The sequence below is a fragment of the Muntiacus reevesi genome, chromosome 9, assembly GCF_963930625.1.
Source record: "Muntiacus reevesi chromosome 9, mMunRee1.1, whole genome shotgun sequence".
Classification (NCBI taxonomy): domain Eukaryota; kingdom Metazoa; phylum Chordata; class Mammalia; order Artiodactyla; family Cervidae; genus Muntiacus; species Muntiacus reevesi.
Genome location: NC_089257.1, coordinates 40,692,239 through 40,713,624, shown reverse-complemented (window position 1 = coordinate 40,713,624; position 21,386 = coordinate 40,692,239). Strand labels below are relative to the sequence as shown.

Genomic DNA, 21,386 nt, shown 5'->3' with positions numbered 1-21,386 from the left:
ACACAAGTGTAGAAGTCTGACCTGTTGAGACTGATGTTGAAGCTGAAACTCCAATACTTGGGCCACCTGATGTGAAGAGCTGACTCATTTGAAAAGACCCTGATGCTGGGAAAGATTGAGGGCAGGAGGAGAAGGGGACGACAGAGGATGAGATGGTTGGATGGCATCACCGACTTGATGGACATGGGTTTGGGTGAACTCCGAGAGTTGGTGATGGACAGGGAGGCCTGGCGTGCTGCGGTTCATGGGGTCACAAAGAGTCAGACATGACTAAGCAACTGAACTGAACTGAATGGGAACCATGAGGAGAGCAAGCCCAAGACAGGACAAGACCCAAATTAGACCCTATGTCCTCAAGTTCTGAACCCTGAGGGTGTGATGCGTTAGAAGCCATTGCTATTCTTAAGAGATAACTGAGGGCCAGAAGAGCAAAACATGGACAAGGCTTTACAAATGATGGATGGTGGTTTAATGTGGATCTTCCTGTCTCTTCAAAGAACAAACATCAAGAAGGATGTGGTCAGTAAAAAGGGTCGTCTTAACTGTTTTCTGTCAGTTTTTTTTAATCACGATGATCAGCTAATGGGCAAATGTCCAGTGAGATTTGCTCATAAAAAGACATACCTCATCTTTTACCTATCTCAAATTATAGATGATGCCCAGATTCTCAGAAAGGTTAATAGAGTTTGTTCTTAATTTTCCTTAAGAAGGGTTACTCTAGCTGCTGTTCATCTCTCTAACCATGGAAATCTGGGCAACCTCATATGAGATATTTTCCTTTGAAACATTAGGTCATATGCCAGGTATCTTTTAAAGAAGTCAATGGTTTGGTCAGATTGTTGAACCTAATTATTAAGTCATTAAAGAAAAGGGAATTGTATCTCACTAATATAATCCTATAAGATTTTTTAAACTATTTTTCAAAAGCAGAATATACCCATACACAAAAAGAAAATTAAAATAATGTTTATATCCGAGATTGCACCTATAATGCATATTTTAATAAAATTATATCATACTTTAATCTACCTTCTTCTATCATTCTTTAATCTACCCCTCACTTACCTGGTAAAACATGTACATCATATTGCAGTAATACATAAACACTGCTTTACTTTTGAGCACATTTTTCCAAATTTTCATTATAAAATAGGGAATTTCAAATAGCTAGCCAGTGTTATTGATGTTACTCTGTATACAGTGAAGAGAAGCAAATGCAGGCATTAGGCTAAACATTACTACATGAACTTACATTTAATCACTGCATGTTGAACTTTATGTTTTCCAGTGCAGAAGTCTCTAAAATTGTTCATCCCCTTTGCCCAAGTAATTTTGTTTGGGGGAACCATTTCCTAAAGGAAATAGAACAGCATTTAGCAGAAGAAGTCATGAGCATACCTGCTTCTAAGATATACCATTGGGTGTTTTCAGGCATAGTCTTTTATAAAAAGACATGTCAATTTTCAAGTAGGTACTCAAAATTTTTCTTTCTTGTAGGTTCCACCAGTGACCCTGAATGGAAATAAGATTCCAGTCATCTACAGTTTCCAGAGGCAGTATCTGTCATAGGAGTAAAAATCTAAAACTAAGAGGTCCTGTCCCTTAGATACTCTACACCCTCAAACATGTTCCTGTCTAATAATGCCTGCTTGGTTCCTACTTCTTTCTGGCTCACTGGCATCCCAGGGTTGGAATCTCTGCACATCTGGCTCTCCATCCCCTTCAGCTCCATGTACCTGGTGGCTGTGGTGGGGAATGTGACCATCCTGGCAGTGATAAAGTTGGAGCACAGCCTGCACCAGCCCATGTACTTCTTTCTGTGCATGTTGGCTATCATTGACTTAGTCCTGTCAACCTCTACCATGCCCAAACTGCTAGCCATCTTCTGGTTTGATGCCCACCACATTGACCTGGATGCTTGCTTGGCCCAGATGTTCTTTATCCATTGCTTTGCCACTGTTGAGTCAGGCATCTTCCTTGCCATGTCTTTTGATCGCTACGTGGCCATCTGTAACCCACTACGCCACACCTCAGTGCTCACCCTTACAGCAGTGAGACATTTGGGCTTGGCTGCTCTCCTCCGTGGAGTACTCTACATTGGACCCCTGCCTATAATGATTCGCCTGAGGCTGCCTCTTTACCGGACCCAAATCATTACCCACTCCTACTGTGAGCACATGGCCGTGGTCACCTTGGCTTGTGGTGACACCACAGTCAACAACTTATATGGAATGGGAATTGGCTTCCTGGTATTGATCCTGGATTCATTAGCCATCACTGCCTCCTATGTGATGATTTTTAGAACAGTAATGGGGCTGGCCACCCCTGAGGCTAGGCTTAAGACCCTAGGTACATGCAGTTCTCATATCTGTGCTATCCTTGTCTTTTACATACCCATTGCTGTGTCCTCTCTCACTCACCGCTTTGGCCATCATGTCCCTCCCCACATTCATATCCTTTTGGCCAACTTTTACCTCCTCATCCCACCCATCCTCAATCCAGTTGTCTATGCTGTTCGCACTAAACAAATTCGAGAGAGACTTCTCCGCATTCTAAAGGCAGGGGCTCAATCCAAGTGAGCGTTCTGCATATATGAGACATACAGATATTTAATGATGGCAGGAAAAGGCTCTGACCAGGGAAGTCAATGAAATAAGACCCATATAACCAAGTCTTACCAGAGTTTGGGGGATAAGAGGAACACTAGAACATAATCAGTTTGACCATGGATTTCCAGAAAGGAGAATACCTGAAATATTTGAAAGAGGAAATAAGGGGCTTGAAGTTCTGTACAGTATTCCTTTTACTGTTTGAGTTCATAAAATTAAGTGCAACAGACACAAGCATACAGACAACAGAAGAAGGATCATTTATATCTTTGACTTTTTTGGTAAAAGACTTCTGGTTTCTCTTTGGAGAGAGTGTTTTACATAGTTTCTGGAAGGTAAAAGTATAACTCCTGTGGGTAGTAGAGTCCTATTCCAAGTCTCAGATTAATTATTCTAATTTTTTCAGACCTTTACTAGCAGAATTTGTAAACTGTTTTAGAAGGGTGTGGAAGTCCTCAAGCCAGATCATTCTCCCATTTAAATAGATAAATGGAAATGCAATATCCCACATTTCCTCATAAAAAAAGTTGACTGTGAGTGGGTGTTTTAGAAAGGTGTTGAAGTCCTCAAGTTGGGTCATTCTCCCATTTAAATAGATATGTGGGATATTGCATTTCCATTTATCCTCATAAAAAAAAAAGTTGACTGTGAGTGGGGAGGAAGAGACAGAAGGATATTAAGAGATTCCATTTTGGAGTCTCTGAAATGGCATACCTGAAGCACAGCAGCCAAACTGAAGTAAAATGACAGAAGCAAGAAGGTAACACTGGGATTATTCACTTGAAAGAGGTGGGATAAAGAACTGAGTAAAGATGGTAAGAATAAATATATTCCCAGTGGTAGATGCAAACCTTGATAAAACTTTAAATATCCTTGGATAATTCTTATGGATAAGTTATCAAAATGAAATGTATGAACTTTATTGATCATAGAAGTTCCATCATGTGATGGCTACTTCAAACCTATATTTTGTGATAACAAATGGAATGAAGCAATTTCACTCACTTATGGTATGTCCATTTTAGTTGATGTTTCAGACTTTAAATCTAACATGCTCATTTAACCTTCTCAATTTCCAACCCATTACAAAAATTCAAAACCTAGGGCTTCCCAGGTGGTGCAAGTGGTAAAAATCCTGCCTGCCAATGCAGGAGATGTAAGTTGAGGGTTTGATCCCTGGATGGGGAAGATCCCCTGGAGTAGGCAATGGCAGCCCATTCTAGTATTCTTGCCTGGAGAATCCCATGGACAGAGGAGCCTGGTGGGCTACAGTCCATAGGATTGAATAGAGTCTGACATGACTGGAGTGACTCATCATGATGAAGCTGACTTAAAATATAACGAATCATCTTTGTATTTGAATGTATAAAGAACTCAATAATTAAGCCAGAACTAAAGTTCAAGCCATATATATCAGAAACTTTCTAAAGTTTAGCTTAACCCCCACCCCCAAGCAAGGTATAAATTTCTATTTCCTCAGGATATTATGCCTAAGCCTAAGGTTTAATTGGGAATACTTCTTTTTCATTATTTTGGGTGAAAGGTGCTCATTTCCCATCTCCTTATCAAGGGTCCTAAAGTTCAGTGCCAAAAGCAAGTCTGTTTATTGGGGAAATATTGTGTTCTATGAACATAATTTTAATGCCAAATGTAATTTGTCTGCTAACTTGTATCAGGAGTTGATGAAAATATACTGTAAAATAAGAGTTAGAAGCTTACTTTGTCTCCTGACCAAACCTTGGGCTTTGAGAAAATTTAAAAAATGATGTTATTTCCCTCAGCTATGGTGATGGCCATGAACAAGGAAATTGTGTTGCAGGATAATTCTTTGGCATTAGCCAGAAGTCCATTTACACTATGTGAAGCAAAGTGTGTGTATGGAGATTCAGGGCTTTTAATCTGTACTTAATTGAATTCACAAGGATGAGTACTAAGAACTTTCTAGCCAATATCCTCCAAAATCCCACAGTAAGGTGTTTCTCTACAGATGACCTGTTAGTTCTACTATAGATTAAAGCCAACTACTGGTAGCCCCTAGTTTGTTATCCCCAGTCATTCAATACTGTATAAAGATAAAGAAGAAAAATACTACCTATTTGTGCACTTCTCCTCCACCCTGGGGACCACCATTCATGACAATACCCAGGCCTATCAGATTCAGGATATAAGCTTAATTACAGTATTTAATTCCTTGTCAACTATAGTCATCATTGAGCCTTTTCATAGTGAAAGAGTTATCTCAGGATAAGAGGAAAGATACCCTTGTGAATGCAGTATGAGGGTGTGTTAAGTCCAATACCTGAATATCCCTCTTATTTCAAAGCCAACACCTTGTTTCTCCTTCACACGAATTTCTTTCTTTTCTATTAACCATACTCAGGGTGGAAGTAAAATACATAGTCATCACATTTTTAGTCTATGAGTCTTCATGGAAAAAAATAAAGACTGGGGAATAGTTAAGTGAGGAAGCATCATTCTATTTATTAAAGTGTTATGTGACACAAGTATGAATAGTTTAAGAACCTGGGCTCTGGACTTAGAATAAAGGGTGGAGATGGATCTGAACCATTTTTGTCACTTCTAGACTTTGGATGTACTGCACAATCTAAACTTCAGTCTCTTCTTAGAAATGGAAGTAATGATAGTAGCTCCTCATGTGTTAATTATAAGAATATAATGATAATGAACTTAAAATGCTGCATAATTCCTGGCACACAAAAAACAACTTCTCTTTTAAAAACAGTATTCTGTTGTGTACTGAATGGCCCATGGGAAGGGTAACAAGGCATGAAGAGTAACATGAGCAAGTTCTTGGAAAAGCCAAAGACCTTGCAGTTGTGCCTCACTTGTAAAATGTACCAACCTCTACTCCAGAAAACATTACTCTTTGCTTCTCTGCACAAAGTCAAATACACAGACCCAGGTTTGCTCTGTTCCCCTTGACTGCCTGGTACCCACTGAGGCTTTTAAATGTTGACACCCACTTAATTAGTCTTGTGACAGTAAAACACTAAATACTCTTAAATATTTCCTTGTATAACAAGTAAAACTATACTCAAACTCAGCTGTGCAAAATGTCATTTCCTTCATTTTTTTCTCCCTGAATCTTCCATCCATAATGGGGTTTAGAGTAAAAATAAAGTTATATAAGATAAATTGGAATTGATTTTAAAAATCCTTAATTTAGTCTGATACAATTTTAAGAACTTCGCTTTCTGCATAAGGGTGGTGTCATCTGCATATCTGAGGTTTTTGATGTTTCTCCCAGCAATCTTGATTCCAACTTGTGCTTCATCCAGCCCAGCATTTTGCATGATGTAGTCTGCATATAAGTTAAATAAGCAGGGTGACAATATACCATCTTGACGTACCTCCTTTTCCAATTTGGAACCAGTCTGTTGCTTCCTGACCTGTATACAGATTTCTTAAGAGGCAGGTGAGGTGGTCTGTTATTCCAATTTTTCAAGATGAAAAGAACTCTGGAGACAGGTGTCAATGATTGCACAATATGAATCTATTTAATACTACTGCACTATACACTTCAAAATTGTTAAAGTAGAAGTGAAAAATGTTAGTTGCTCATCCATGTCTGACTCTTTGCGACCCCCTGGACTATAGTCCACCAGGCTCTCTGTCCATGGGATTCTCCAGGCATGAATATTGGAGTGGGTTGCTATTTCCTTCTCCAGGGGATCTTCCAGACCCAGGGTTCAAACCAGGGTCTCCTTCACTGCAGGCAGATCCTTTACGGTTTGAGCCACCAGGGAAGTTTCAAATGATTAAGAAGCTAAATTTTTAGTTATGTGTGTTTTGCCACAGTAAAAAAAAAAAAAAAAAAAGGAATTCTAACATATATCCTTATAAGAAGAGGAAATCTGGGCATGGGCACACTCAGAGGAACACCCTGTGAAAGTAGAGTGAGAAAAATGTCAAGTTAAAGGTAAGAATAAAACTCTAAGACACCAACCCTGCCAGGACCTTAGCTTGGACTTTTTTTAGACTCCAGAATTGTGAAGCCACTGTTTCTCTTTTTCAATCTACTCAGTGTTTGGTATTTTGTGCTTCCCAGGTGGTGCTAGTGGTGAAGAACACGTTTGCCAATGCAGGAGATGCAGGTTCAATCCTTGGGTAGGGAGCATTCCCTGGAGGAAGAAATGGCACCCTACTCTAGTATTTTTGCCTGGAAAATTCTAAGGACAGAGGAGCCTAATGAGCTATAGTCCATGAAGTCACAAAGAACTGGACACAACTGAAGCGAATTAGCATGCATACACTCACACGAACGGTATTTCATTATACCACCCCAGCAAACTAGTCCACCATCATACAATGTCTTCCACAAAAGCATATTTGCACTGTTACCCTGTGATCCCATTGTTTCTTCAGAGGCTATGCATGTGTGTGTGCTTAGGTGCTCTGTCCTGTCTGACTCTTTGTGACCGCTTGGACTGTAACCTGCTAGGCTCCTCTGTCCATGGAATTTTCTAGCAAGAATACTGGGACAGGTTGCTATTTCCAACTCCAAGGGATTTTTTCCACCCAGGGATTCAACTCACATCTCCTGTGTCTCCTGTATTGCAGGTGGGTTCTTAGACTACTGTTTATGAAATATACATATATGTCTATCTCTACAAATTTCATTTTTTATCATTGACATATAAAAGTCCATGTCAGATGAACAGGAAACATTGGAAGCCGAAAAAAAAAAAGGGGGGGGGGGTAGCAAGAACCCAGAGACCTACTTAATGCTTTTTTCTATCTTTGCTCTCGTAATTCCCTCTCTCTCTCATACACACACACACACACACACACACAGAAATAGTTCCCAAGATCAAAACTTTTTTTTTTTTTTTACCATAGTTGAGACAGATGGAAAGCTTAAAATTTACAATAAATTCTAACAATACATTAACAAACAATGTGTGCATGCTAAGTCACTTCAGCCGTGTTCAACTCTTTGCAATCCTATGGACTGTAGCCCATCAGGCTCCCCTGTCCATGGGATTCTCCAGGCAAAAATACTAGAGTGGGTTGACATACCCTCCTCCAGGGAATTGTGCTGACCCAGGGATCAAACCTACATCTCTTAAGTCTCCTGCATTAGGTGGCCTTTTTACTACTAGCACCACCTGGAAACCCCAATAGACAAAGTAACATGCCTGAAAAGAAGCAGTTCCCAAAACAGAGGTCTGCTTATCCTCTTGAGGACTTACACAAGGAGCATCACAGCCTGTAGGTCATATACATCATCAATGAAGAAGGACTGGCCTTGTTTCCAGGACAAGTCCAATATTACAAGGCTCCCAAAGTCAAGTAATACCTCTAACATCAGAGCAACCATGATCAGTCACTCACAGTAAAAGAGAAGTTACCTTCTGTACTAGCTCATTTGAGTTTGGCATGTGAACAAAGCATGAACAAGAAATGTGTGCAGCCTATAAGCAGATGACATTTTACCATCACACACAGAATATGAGATTAGGAAAAAGAAACCTGGTGCAGTGGACTGGGCCTCGTGATGATATTTCTAGACGACTAAAAATTAGAACTTGCCAGCATCCCAAATGAGTGTGCTGAACTGTGTATCATCAGTGAAGCAGCAAGAACAGTGCTTGAGTGTAGGACCTAGTGCTACTCAGCGATCCCAAGACTCCTTCCTTCCTGTTGCTTGAGTCAAAAGTCTCAATGTTATCTTTAAAGCTCTTTCTTCTTGCATCTTCTAATCTTTTACGAAATCCCATTAACACTTTTGGAAATAATGCAAAATCTTATTCTCACCTCATGCAACATTAGCACCTTGGTTAGGAGACAATATAATCTCTGGATTATTGTCATACCCCTCCCTGATCCTACCTTCACGTTCTTCCTCTGTACTTATCATAGAAATGAGACACAATCTTTGAGAAAACTATATCTTGTCAACTCTCTGCCCAGAACTCTGAATTTTATTCTGAAAAAAAAAAAAAAGAAACTTTTGCAAAGTCCTTACCTGGTCTAAATTTCTGTGTGATAAAAAAAACTCAGCTAGCCAAAGATAAACAAATTAAAAACCAAAAAAGGAGGGAAACAAGCCCAAAAAAAGTGTTGGAGTGAGTGAAAGACACACTTGGTCCCATGAATTTAATGAATTCAAATGTAACACTCACTGTTCATGTAGAGAAAAAGAAGGCAGAATAAAATTGAGCAACAGCTTTAAATAGATAAGAAAGTGACTTATCTAGAATTCTGTTCCCAGTGAAAGTATCCTTTGAGATTAAAGATGACTGAAAGAGTTTTATAAGTAATTATTGATGGAATGTGTCACTACTAGGCCTGCACTAAAAGCAAACTAAAAGTTCTTAAAGCAGAAAACTGAATAAGGTAGCAGCACAGAACTGTGCAGAATGAAGAATATGAGAAAACTTAAACATATGGATAAATGTGAGTAAATATTGATGCACAAAAGTCCGGAAGACACAAATAAAATACTAGAACATCTCAGCTCAATTCCATTTGTTATCTCCAACAATTATATAAGCCACAGTCCCTCCCTACTCATGTTTTTTCATCACTTTCCCTATAATATCAGACTTTATCCCCTCAGAATGGAGTTAGGGGGAAACATAAGCTATTTTGTTCACTCAAGGCCAGCCTGCTTTATCTGACTTTGCCTGGTTGTTCTGACCATGAGCTGTAGTCACTCATTTAAGCCTGTATCAACTCAGCTTTGCTGGCCATGTCCTAGATCTGTTTCCTGTGAGCATGGTATTCCTAGCTTAAGTGTGTCCTCTGTTCCATCATAGATTTCTCTCAATACAAAGGCCTTTTTTTCTGTCTTGCTTGCTTTGCTCCTTATGCCACCTTTTGGACTACCTATACTTGGTTAACTTAGGCTCCAAACGTAAAGGTATTATGTAGGAATTTCACTTTAACATCTCAGGATAACAGACATATCTTTGGAGCTGGAGGTTGTGGGGGTTTTGGGGTCACTGAATAAACTGCCCCTGAAGGCTAACAATGAGGGAAGATAAGTTAGGTCCAGGATACCTCTATAGGAAGAGGGTGGGTGTGATTGAGGTACATAGCTCTAAATTACTTTTTTAAAGTATTATGGGGAATTAAGACAGGTAATGTTCATGAAGAACCCTGATAAAAACAGGCTTCCAACTCAGGACTTTGCAAAATAGCAGATATTAAAGTCAGTTGTAGATAGAAAGATCAACCATTTTTAATAGATGGTTGGTAATTATTTACTGATAATAATTACAATAGGACTTCTCAAATATTAATATATAATTATATCATCCAAGTAAATTAGGAGAAATTGGAAATATGATCTCCATTTTAAATAAGAAACAGAATAAGATCAGAGAAATTGCCTTTCCAAATTTATAAGCTGGAAATCAATGCCAATATGTAACATGTATGCAAAACAAATACCCAAGAGATGATCTTGGCCTTGATCTGATTCAACCAGAACTCCTATGAAGTAGGACTTGATTACAGTTTATATGTTCGAATGGAGCTCTGTTTCTTAGACACAGATAAGGTAGGGTAGGGATAAGGGAAGGCATGTGGAAGACCAAGTGCTCTCAGCCTCTGGATAGCAAACAATGACCTTTGGGAGGTATGAAGTGGCACCACTAAACATGGACAGGACATGGGCTATTGGAAACCCCAGGGATGGAGCAGAACCCTGGGTCAGGGGAGCCCCATAGCGTCAACCCTCAGAGGAGAGATTAAGAGGCTTCAATAACCCCCTAAGAGCCCTTCCCAAGTGCAGCAGTGTCTGCTTCCATATCCTTTTGGGAGAAGATCAGAGGTTTATCAGGGTAAAACCAGCTGCTCCTTTCTAAGCTCTCACCTTCTCAGATTTCTCCCACTGGGACTGCATGAAACTAAAGGACAGAGCCAAGAATTCTACTTCAGACTAAGGGCTGTGGGCAGAGCTAGAACTGCAGAAAACAGGAAAGAGGTAACACAGGTGTGGTGAGTGGGGAAGGATGGGGGCACAGTCAGTACCTCCCATACCCAGGCCCAGTTAGGAGGCTTCTGCATGAATCAGGAGAGAGAAAATGCGGCCTGAACTAAAAAAGGCGCAGGTAGAAATAAGAAATACATCTCTAATAGGCTCTTTCCCACAAGCTGCATCCTTAAAGGACCTTAGGTGAGTGACAGTGTTCTCGTCTCTGGGTCTTAATCTTAAAATCCATCAGTATTATATCTTTTTACAATATAGATATAGACTACAAAATAGATGTGTTGGGGGAGTGTGTAATTTCCTTGGTTCTGTCTTGTCACAAAAAAAAAATTAAGCAATGGACCAGCATTGCAGCTCTCAGACAGACCTGTGTTACAGCTCTCGGACAGACCAATGTTACAGTTCCATGTTACAGCTCAGTTTTATTTAGAAAATAAAGGAAAATACATCCTTGAGGTGTGAGGGCATGCTGACCCAAAAGACTTGAAGAGAAGCGAGACAAAGAGAGAGAGTGCGTCAGAGAGTGAGAGTGAGTGAGAGAGCCCTGGCCCTTTGGCTCTTCTTTTTATGTTTTTCTCCTCTCCCTGGGCCTCTCCTATGTAAATTGGGCTAGCTAGGAGTGCTGTTTGATCTGCCTGAGGTCCTCACTCCAGTCCTCGGACCTTCCTTTGTTCTATTTTCGCAAGCTTTTCCCTTCCTTGTCTTTTAGCCACCGACATTCTGGACTCCTCTTTCCTATTCTAACTACCTAACAGATGCATGTGTCGACTAGTGCTTTCTGTTTATGAAAAGCCATTTAAGTACTTTTGGGAAAACAAAGACGACAAGTTCTGTTGTCTAATGATGACACTTCGGCTCTTGAAACTGTATACCCTGGAAAAAAACGTTAACTATAAGCAGGTTCCTGCATCCTGAGTATTAGAGGAAGAAGCCTGTCTCCTTTCTCTTTCCCACTCTGAGGTTCTGATTTTGGGAAGGGTATATTCTTGATGAGCTTCAGCAGAAATAAAATTCAGATACTGTTGTAAATCTGTGTTTGGATAAAGAAATAGGATTTCTCAGGTGCATTTTTCTTTGAGAAAGGGTGGACAAGCCACAAAGTGATCAGTTATGTTCTGAAAGTGTACAGAGTAAGCCAGGAAAATGTAGAGACTCAGATGTAAAGTCAATATATTTGGTTTTGTGGGAAAACCCATATTTACTGAGGGTAAAGTTGCAATAGGTATGAGATTGTTAACAGTCATTTAAAGAGTGATTGCTAGGTACATGGCACTTTTATTGACACTGAAAATAAACCTGTGAACAACAAAAATTCCTGCTGTCATAATTTTGTCTCCTACAGAGCTAAGTGCTTGTTCTAGCAGATATGTGGGAGTATTAAAGATATGCAAAAATAATTTCCAATGAGAAGAGGATGTTATGCTGCTGCATCCAGCCAAGGCTAACGAGGGGTTCCTTAGATATCTGTCATATGTGATAGAAGTTCTATTGTTGAGATTTCAGTTCTTGGTTCTCCACTCTTTATGAACACTTATTGATCTCAACTTCATAGCTATTATCTGTTTATAGCAATAAGTTTATATCAGTAGCCAAAATCTGTCTTGAACTCTAGACTCATATCTAAATATATCAACAGGTTTATTTAGATTTCCACTTAGCTTCTGAAATTTTCTCAGCTTTTCTCCTCCTTCATGGCCTTCCCCATCTCAATTGAGAGCAGCTTCTTTTTTCAGTTGTTCAAGCCATATATCTTGGTGTCATCTTTGACTCTTTTTTTCTCATGGCCTGCATTTAATCTGTTAAAAAAAAAAAAAATCCCATTGCTTCTTACCATATATGCTGTCACTTTTGTTTCTTAGCCAACATTCTCCTTCCCTGATTACAGACACCAGAGTCTTTTTTTCTTCTGTTTTTACCCTTACTCATTTACACTATCCTTATTACAGAAGCTACAGAAAACTTTAAAAATATACTTTTTAAATATATATCAGTTTTCCCGAAAAAATGACAATGAGAGAAATAAGCATTTGCAAAGTTCTGCAAAGGCCTGCAGGGCCCTGTGTGATCTGGCTCTATGTATATGTCCTATATGGATCTCTCCCACATTCACATCATCTAACCACACTGGCCTTCAGCTGATCCTTGAACACTAGGCATATTCTGCCTTAGGGCATTTCCTCTGACTGTTCCCTTCACTTAGAGTTCTTATCACAAGGGTAGTTCCCTATATTCTCCAACCTGTGATGCCTGTCCCACTTCTTCTCATCCAACTTTTTGTTCTAGCCATGCTGGGGCAATTACTTGAGTGCAGGTATGGCCTGACTGCAATTTACTCAGCTGCACCCTGCCCCTGGGTTCCTCTGGTCCATTGCATGGGGCACCTGAAAGACACTCCTCAGCTATTCTTGAGCCTGTGTGAACCTGGGAGTGTGAAGAAATCAACACTCTTTGGATCAACCCTTGACCTGGTGGTGTGGTCGAAACAAGACCTGGTGGTAGGGTGGAAACCAATGGATAAATATACTCATCTTTTGTGTTGGGTAGATGATCCAGAGGTGCCTTCTACATGGTTCTTCATATGGGGTTGAACACACTTGGTCACAGCATTATCCAACTCAGTTCTATACTCAGTACTGCACTCACTTTTCAGTTTTACTCTTTTCTATTATTTTCTCTACATAAATCACTTTTCAATTATTTTCTCTACATAAACCACCTTGATGGAATACCAGTGTCTTTTAAAGAAGCCAGAAACCAATCTCATTTATCTCCTCACCTCAGTTTTTGCATAAATTCCCTTCCTGTTCTATTTAAAATTGCTTACCTCCCCTGTCCTCCAACTTCAGGATTTACTCTTCTCATCACCCTGTTTCTTTCACAATAGTGATACCTTCAATCACACTGTGATTTGATTATTGTGTTCTTTTATTATCCTACTCAAACCGTTAGAAAATTTGTCCTATCAATGGTTATCAGTCTGTTTTGTTCTTGGATTTATCTGTAAACTATTCAGTAAAAATATTGTTCTGGAAGTTTACTGAATATATTTACTGAATGTTCTATGATATAAACTTGACCACAGTTCAATATTGAGCCCTTAAAGAATTTAATATTTAGAAGTAAGGCAGAAACAGGGGACTGACATGAGAAGCTAATAAGGTAGGAAATGGTAATATCATTGTACTCAAGAGAAGAGAGGATTTTAAAAAGGAGAGAGGTAATTCAGACAAAACTTGCTGAGAGGCTAAGTCGCATGAAAGCAGAAAGTTACAAGAGCACCATCTGCATAGGGGCCATTGATGGTAAGTGGGAGCAGTTTCAGGGACAGAATGGGAATGAAATGGTTTATTACCAAATGCTATTTCAAACAGTTGAGATGGAAGCATTTTTAGATATTTCCTGTAATGAGAAGCAGAGATTTGAGTTTATAGGAGAATATAAAATCATGAAGGGAGAATGTTAACAATTTTTTAACAGAAAACTGTAGTCCTATGGAGGAGGAAAGATAAATGGCAAATAAGACTCTGCAAATACTAAAGGATTTTATGCATAATCCCACCTACCCTCACAACAACCTTCTCTAAGTGAGGTAGAGCATTTCAATTCCCCAGAGTTACAGAGAAGGAAAACAGACCTGGAGATAAGTGATCAGTGCAAGACCACGCAGCTAGTGTAAGTAGCAGTCATGATTTAATTCAATACCTTCAGATTCTAAATTTTTTCATACCACATGGAAAGGAACTAGCTTATTTTCAACTTGGATTGCTGAATTTTTTGCATTTAAGGTGTTTTAATGGAAGCAATAAAGTCTAGTTATTTAGGACACTGGAATTGGATAAAACTAGAACTCAGCTACCTAACACTACTATGGTATCTGAGAGATGAAGTTTCCAAAAATTTAATTTTCTAATATTAAAAGAGAGCAAGTTCTTTCAGTACTTACTTTGTCCAGTATTATGTTAATGTCTTAAATCTATTATATTATTAATGCTCACAAGCTTATTAACTGGACTTAGAAAAGAGTAGCTATGTTGAAACTCAGTCACTCTATGGATCTGAAAGAAAAGAGAAAAAAAGGGAAAGGTTAGATATTGTTAAGAATAAAGGGCTTTTATTAAAATGGAAATCAGATATCAGTCTTGCTGAAGATAAGAATTCTCGTGTGATTAAAAAAACATTAAAAAAAGAAAGAATTTTCCTGTGATGAACAGGAGCTAGAAGATGGGTAGAGGGATAGCCACATGAATATGGAAGTTGATATGAATTTAAGTGAAGGAGAACAGAGGTGGCTCTGCGTTCCCCCCCCCCCAACCCCGCCCCAATAAGCTAGAGGCAGGGCTGTATTACAGAGATTTGTGAATATGGAAGGGACCTGGGAGATACATTCTAGAACAGTTGTCTCCAGGAGAATTTTCTGCAGTGATGGAAATATTCTGTATCTGAATGGTCCAATATTGTAACCACTAGTTATGTATGCTACTGAGCAGTTAATGTGTTTTAATATGATTGAGGTATTGAGTTTTCAGTTCAGTCACTCAGTCGTGTCCAACTCTTTGCAACCCACGAACTACAGCACAGCAGGCTTCCCTGTCCATCACCAACTCTTGGAGCTTGCTCAAGATAGACTCATGTTCATCGATTGAGTTTTAATTTTATTTAAGTTTTACAAATTGAAATAGCCATGTCTGGCTAGTGACAACCACATCAGATGTAGCAGTACTAGAGAAAATACACAAGTTGTGTGATTAATAGGAGCATTGGAAATTGTATGCTTTATTTGATTTACCCAGACACCTAAGTCTGAGATTTCTGAACAGAAAATTGGCTTTTATGATTGTGAGTTTAGCTTAATTATCATGTAGAAAAGGTACCAAGGTTTATTTTAAAGAAAATGAATTGGCTTAAATGTATTTTTACTTCTTTTTATCAGGGTATTTGACATCACCATGAACACAAAAAACACTAGCTTTTCTCTGTTCTTTTATGAAACTGTCCTGTGATATCCATTTTCATGATGTGTAATGTTCTATCTACTAAATGAGATTGAGTTCCTTGAGGGTAGAAATGTGGGTTAAGCTTCTCCATGTCTATGAGGACTAATAACTGACTTTGTTCAAGGTCCAGCAATGGAAATAAGGGCTAACGTTCCCAGGAAATTATACATAGGAGAAGCTACCTTGTAAAAATTGATGAAGGAGAATTTCCAGGAACCATGGCAGCCTCTAATATTACCTCAACCCATCCAGCTGCCTTCCTGTTGATAGGGATTCCAGGTTTGGAGCACCTGCATGTCTGGATCTCCATTCCCTTCTGCTTCGCCTATACTTTGGCTCTTCTAGGCAACTGCACCCTTCTCTTCATTATTCAAGCTGATGCAGCCCTCCATGAGCCCATGTACCTCTTTTTGGCCATGCTGGCAATCATTGATCTTGTCCTTTCCTCTACAACACTTCCCAAAATGCTGGCTATTTTTTGGTTTCGAGATCGAGAAATCAACTTCTATGCCTGTCTGGTACAGATGTTCTTTCTTCACTCCTTCTCCATCATGGAGTCGGCGGTGCTGCTGGCCATGGCCTTTGACCGCTATGTGGCCATCTGCAAGCCACTGCACTACAGCACCATCCTCACCGGGCCACTTATCATCAAGATCGGCTTGGCTGCTGTGACTCGGGCTGTGACACTCATGACTCCACTCCCCTTTCTGCTCAGACGCTTCCACTACTGCCGAGGTCCAGTGATTGCCCATTGCTACTGTGAGCACATGGCCGTGGTAAGGCTGGCCTGTGGGGACACTCGCTTCAACAACATCTATGGTATTGCTGTGGCCATGTTCATAGTAGTGTTGGACCTGCTTTTTGTTATCCTGTCTTATATCTTCATCCTCCAGGCAGTTCTACAGCTTGCCTCTCAGGAGGCCCGCTACAAGGCCTTTGGGACATGTGTGTCCCACGTAGGTGCTATCTTGTCCACCTACACACCTGTGGTCATCTCCTCAGTGATGCACCGTGTGGCTCAGCGGGCTGCCCCTCATGTCCACATACTGCTTGCTATCTTTTATCTTCTTTTCCCACCCATGGTCAACCCCATCATCTATGGTGTCAAAACCAAGCAGATTCGTGATCATGTGCTCAGTCTATTCTGGAGAAAGAATGTATAGATATATAATTTTTTTTCTTAAACACTAGTCCAGAATCCACCAGTCCATGAACTGAGGTGGAGAGGAAAAACCTCAATAGGAAAATTTGAGTGTGGCAATTCTCCAGTGTAAGCCTGATTCCTCACAAATCCAGTCAGATCAAACCAGATATGTCCCTATAGTTTCATAGCAGAGGTCTGACCTATTCTTGTAGGTTCATCACATACATAAGGACAACATAAAGACCCTTCCAAAGCATTGCTCTCATCTAGGTGAAAGACAGTAGAATACTGGCTGAGATTGGTACAAGAAGCGGAGATTTTGGTCAGCTCTTCATCTAGACTGAGGAATTGAACCACAAATTTTAAGATTCAAATGCCAATACCGCAACTAGTACTACTGAAATTGCCTCCAAATCCTTTCTGACAAGTGGACTTTAGCCTCTGCCGCTCTTTAGCCAACTACCACTCAATGTTATTAGCTCTACAGTTGAACAGCTCCATGTCTAATGAGACTTATTCCTCCCATTGAGTCAGTTTCTGAATTCCTTTCAGACTCATACTAATGGCCAACTTTTTACTTAACAGTTATCAGGCGTTTTCTCCTGACATCCATTTATACAAACATATGTAACTAACTCTTCTCATATGCGTCTTTTGTCTCCAAAACCACTAATTGTAATATTTATTGAATGAACAAAGAGTCGAATACCATCTTTAGGCTATGAAATGTAGAAACAATAATTAACACCATCATGAAGTAATTAACACCATAATTAACGTTCCATCATGAAGACTTCTGAAGTTAAAGAAATGAGTTACAATAAGTAATTGAGGTAGTTTGAATTATTGTTCAAATATTTATTCTCTTGTCCCTCTACCATGGGAGGGGATTTTTCTCACTCCAGGAATGTTAAATCTTTGCTATGTGATTTTCTTTGGCCAGTGGAATGCAGTGGTCTTGAAATGTGCCACAATAATAAAAGATGTTAAAATGTGTCTGTAGCTTGGCTCAGTCATTCTCACTTTTCTCTTCTGCTTACAAGAATAATCATGTTCCCAGAGCTTTTTTTCACCCTAGACTAAGATGGAAAATATACATGAAGCAGATGTGAATCTGACTCACAGACTGGAATACAGCCACAGCTGACCCATAGTGTTCCTATAACATGAGCAAAGATGATTTTTTCTTTTTAGTAAACCACTTAGATTTGGGAGTTGTTTTATCACATAGCCCAGGAAAAAGCTGACTGATGGAGTTGTGAGCTCTTTGTTGCATTCCAACTCATGAAAGTTCAAGACCAAACATTTAAAGAAAAGAAATTGCATTATTTCTTCTATTATATTGTAAAATTGATACCACTTCCATTTATCTTCCTGCTTTGGTTTCTTATACTTGAACACTCCTTCAGTTAGTTCTTTGTAAAAGAATCTCATACCCAGTTTTCATGAAGGTGTCTTATACAGACTTTTTTTTATTTTGTGATCTTTTTCTTCAGTAATAAGTTTCTTCAGTTCTAAAAACCAAGCAACCTGATGGGCCTGAAAGTGCTTTTTCAGAGACTATGTCGTGTCACAGTTTGCATCTTAAACACACATGAAGAATGATGGTCTCAAGGATCTGAGCCAGCTACCCTGGCACAGTTTGATTACACTAGACTGCTTCCATCATGCAAGTGTGTGTGTGGTGGGGCAGGGGGAGTCAGTGTTTTGTTCCTATTGGAATAGATATTTGGGATATGGTTTTTCCTTCCTGTATGCAATGCTCTTTCCAAAATTGTGTGAAAGTTGCTCATTCATGTTCAACTCTTTGCAACCCCATGGACTGCAGCCTGCCAAAGTCCTCTCCCCATGGAATTCTTCAGGCCAGAATATTGGAGTGGTTACCCATTCCCTTTCTCCAAGAGCTTCCCAACCCAGGGATTGAACCCAGGTCTCCTGAATTGCAAGCGAATTCTTTAGCAGCTGAGCTATCAGGGAAGGCCTCTTTGAAACTCATCTATGGATTTATAGAAAGCCTTATCCACCATTAGGGTATTGCATTGCTTCTGGTAAGAATTCAGTTCATATATGACATAATGATCCCATGTTCATGGAATTCACTAATGTTAATCATGTTTCCCATCACCCTGAAGCAGCTAGACTTATAGAAGAGTGGCATGGCCTTTTGAAGACAGATACAGTACCAACTAGGTAGCAACACCTTGCAGGGCTTCAGAAGGTTCTCCAAAAGGCTGCATATGCTCTGAGTCAGCATCTGATATATAGTATTAATACTATTTTTTCCCCATAGTGAGGATTCACAGGTCTAGGAATCAAGGGGCAAAGTGGGAGTGACACTATTTCCCCTAATGAACTATTAGCAAAATTTTTGCTCTTTCCATAATATTCGGCCTTGTTGACCTAGAAGCCTTAGGAAATGATGCTTCCACTAGGACATGCCAGGGTCCAGCCTCAGTAGGATCCAGGGGTACCCTGAGGATGAACGGCATTGGGGGGAGAGGGAGAGAGGGAGAGAGGGAGAGAGACCAGACTGGGGATGTGCAGCAGAGTCTGGCAATGCTTTATTTTTTACCGTAGCTTTTATACCCTAAGTTAGTGCATTTCTAAGGGGAAGATAGTTTAACATTATATCAGCTTGTCCTTCATGAAATCAGGGTGTTTTCTGCATACTTCTTTGTTTATGAGGGTCTTGTACATTATCTTTTGGCCTTGGGGCCTATGGACATTTTATGCAAGTCAGGTGAATGTAAACCTATTTTCTGTTTCTGTGGTGATCTTAACAGGAAAGTTACAGTCTCATAGGGCAACAGTACAGCATATCACAACATAGTAGAAGTATAACCTTGTTAACATAAAAGTCAATTCTTCTGCAGAAGTTGTCAGTTCAATTTATCTAAGAGGTTTACCCCACACAGACTCTGCGGCTTCAGTGAGGCAGCCTCTGCCTAGCACTCCTGGCTGACAATTAACCATCTCATTGTTACCACACTAGGGCTAAGCTCTTATTTTTCTAGATCTTTAACTATATTAACAATGGTTTCCATAACACAACCTTAGCACATTAAGAGCAAAAACACAACAAGCAAATGTTAACCCAATAGCCACTTTTACAATAATTTTTTTTCATTTATTTTCATTAGTTGGAGGCTAATTACTTTACAATATTTAGTGGTTTTTGTCATACATTGACATGAAGAATAATTTTTCTTGTGTTTTCTAATAGGGCTTCCTTACTCCCCAAAGGGCTCTATGTCTATTAGGGCCCTTATATGATTGGGTTCTTTATGCTGTTTTATGATTAGGGTATTATGAGCAGTCATGCATATTAGTACCAAGGGCATAAGCATTTGCCAAACAAACTAGAATGCCAGCAAAGGGGTTTAAATTGAAACACTCCTTTCATCCTGGATAATCTCATAAGGTACCACCACCCAGGATATTTATTGATTAAAGTTCTAAGTTGATTCTTATTTGGAAAGAGATCAGGGAAGGCTTTCTGTCTGTATCACATAAATTAGGGAGTAGTCTATTAAAGCAAGCATCAGAAAGACAGATATCATCTTTAAGGTGAGTGCCCAGGGCAGCTTTTTGAAATCCCTGGAATCCTGATCCACCTTGCTTGTTAGGTTTTCTCCTCATGACCTTGTCATGGGTGGGATCTCGTGTGCTGGCTCCCGGCATCTCCCCCTATTTTTTAAGACAGCCAGATGGATTTCAGTCGCGAGCTTTTGAGTGTTTTGCTAGAGAGTTCTGACAATACAAGGAAGGATTATAATGAGAAGTAGGACTAGGGCTGCTACGGCAGCATAACTGAAGATAGTTGATAGGATATTTTTTCCAGTAATAAAGTTAGAAAAGGTACGAAAAAATCATTAGCGGTCCCTGAAGCAGTAAAATCCAGACGGGAATGTTCTAAGGTTTTTATCTGACTGTGAAGCTTTCCAAGATCTAAACTAATGCTGGAGCTATTCCATACACCCAAAATACGATTTTTAATCTTTTCCCAATTGTAATCTGTATCATTTACTTTCAGGGGTGTTACACAGATCCACCAATAGTCGGCGTGACAGGATAATGCTAACTTTGCCCTTAAAGCCTGCAACTCAGTTCCAATATGCATGACTGCTTCCTCTAGGGCATCTATTTTTACTTCTAATTTCCTATCTATAATCTCTTATGTAGCTAGAGCTACAAAAACATTTTTTGACATATCATTGACATATTGAGCAGTATGTACCTGTTGAGTCAATGATATCACTGCCACAGTGACAGAGGTGATTGCTGCTATCAAAGCTGAAATCCCTAGAATAAGTAGTCCTACATACCGTCAGGAACGCATTAAATCTTGCAGGTGTTGCAGAATGGCTAAACCATAATTGTCATACCAATAGGCATTCACTGTGACCGGCACCATAAGATAAGGTGGGCGTTGCAGCACCACAAAAGAACAAATATTATATTGAGGGGTTAAGCAGGATGAGAGCATGCATTGTTCACAGTAGACTATATTTGGTCTACCTGAATAGTCCATCTGTATATGAAGCCTTTTTGAATCATTAGTGAACAAAAAAATGTAAGGGGAGGGTAAACAAGCCAACACAGAATAGGTGGAATCGTTTTCTGGCCAAGATAAAGTAACAACGGAGGTAGCAGCAAGGGCTCTCCAAATTTCTGGTTGC

At 39.6% G+C, this 21,386-nt stretch overlaps 2 protein-coding genes across 2 annotated transcripts; both read left to right on the top strand.

The window, feature by feature from the left end:
- Positions 1 to 1,625: 1,625 nt before the first annotated feature.
- Positions 1,626 to 2,579, top strand: LOC136175268 (olfactory receptor 52M1-like). The gene has a single exon (XM_065945585.1). The coding sequence runs from the start codon at positions 1,626 to 1,628 to the stop codon at positions 2,577 to 2,579; it is 954 nt and encodes a 317-aa protein (XP_065801657.1).
- Positions 2,580 to 15,781: 13,202 nt separating this feature from the next.
- On the top strand, positions 15,782 to 16,726 carry LOC136175161 (olfactory receptor 52K1). Its single transcript, XM_065945476.1, has one exon. It carries the CDS (start codon positions 15,782 to 15,784, stop codon positions 16,724 to 16,726), a length of 945 nt encoding a protein of 314 aa, XP_065801548.1.
- The last annotated feature ends 4,660 nt before the right edge of the window (positions 16,727 to 21,386 follow it).

What these genes read in the sequence shown, in the direction of transcription:
- LOC136175268 (XM_065945585.1), top strand. Translation starts at nt 1,626, where the DNA reads ATGTTCCTGTCTAATAATGCCTGCTTGGTTCCTACTTCTTTCTGGCTC.
- LOC136175161 (XM_065945476.1), top strand. Translation starts at nt 15,782, where the DNA reads ATGGCAGCCTCTAATATTACCTCAACCCATCCAGCTGCCTTCCTGTTG.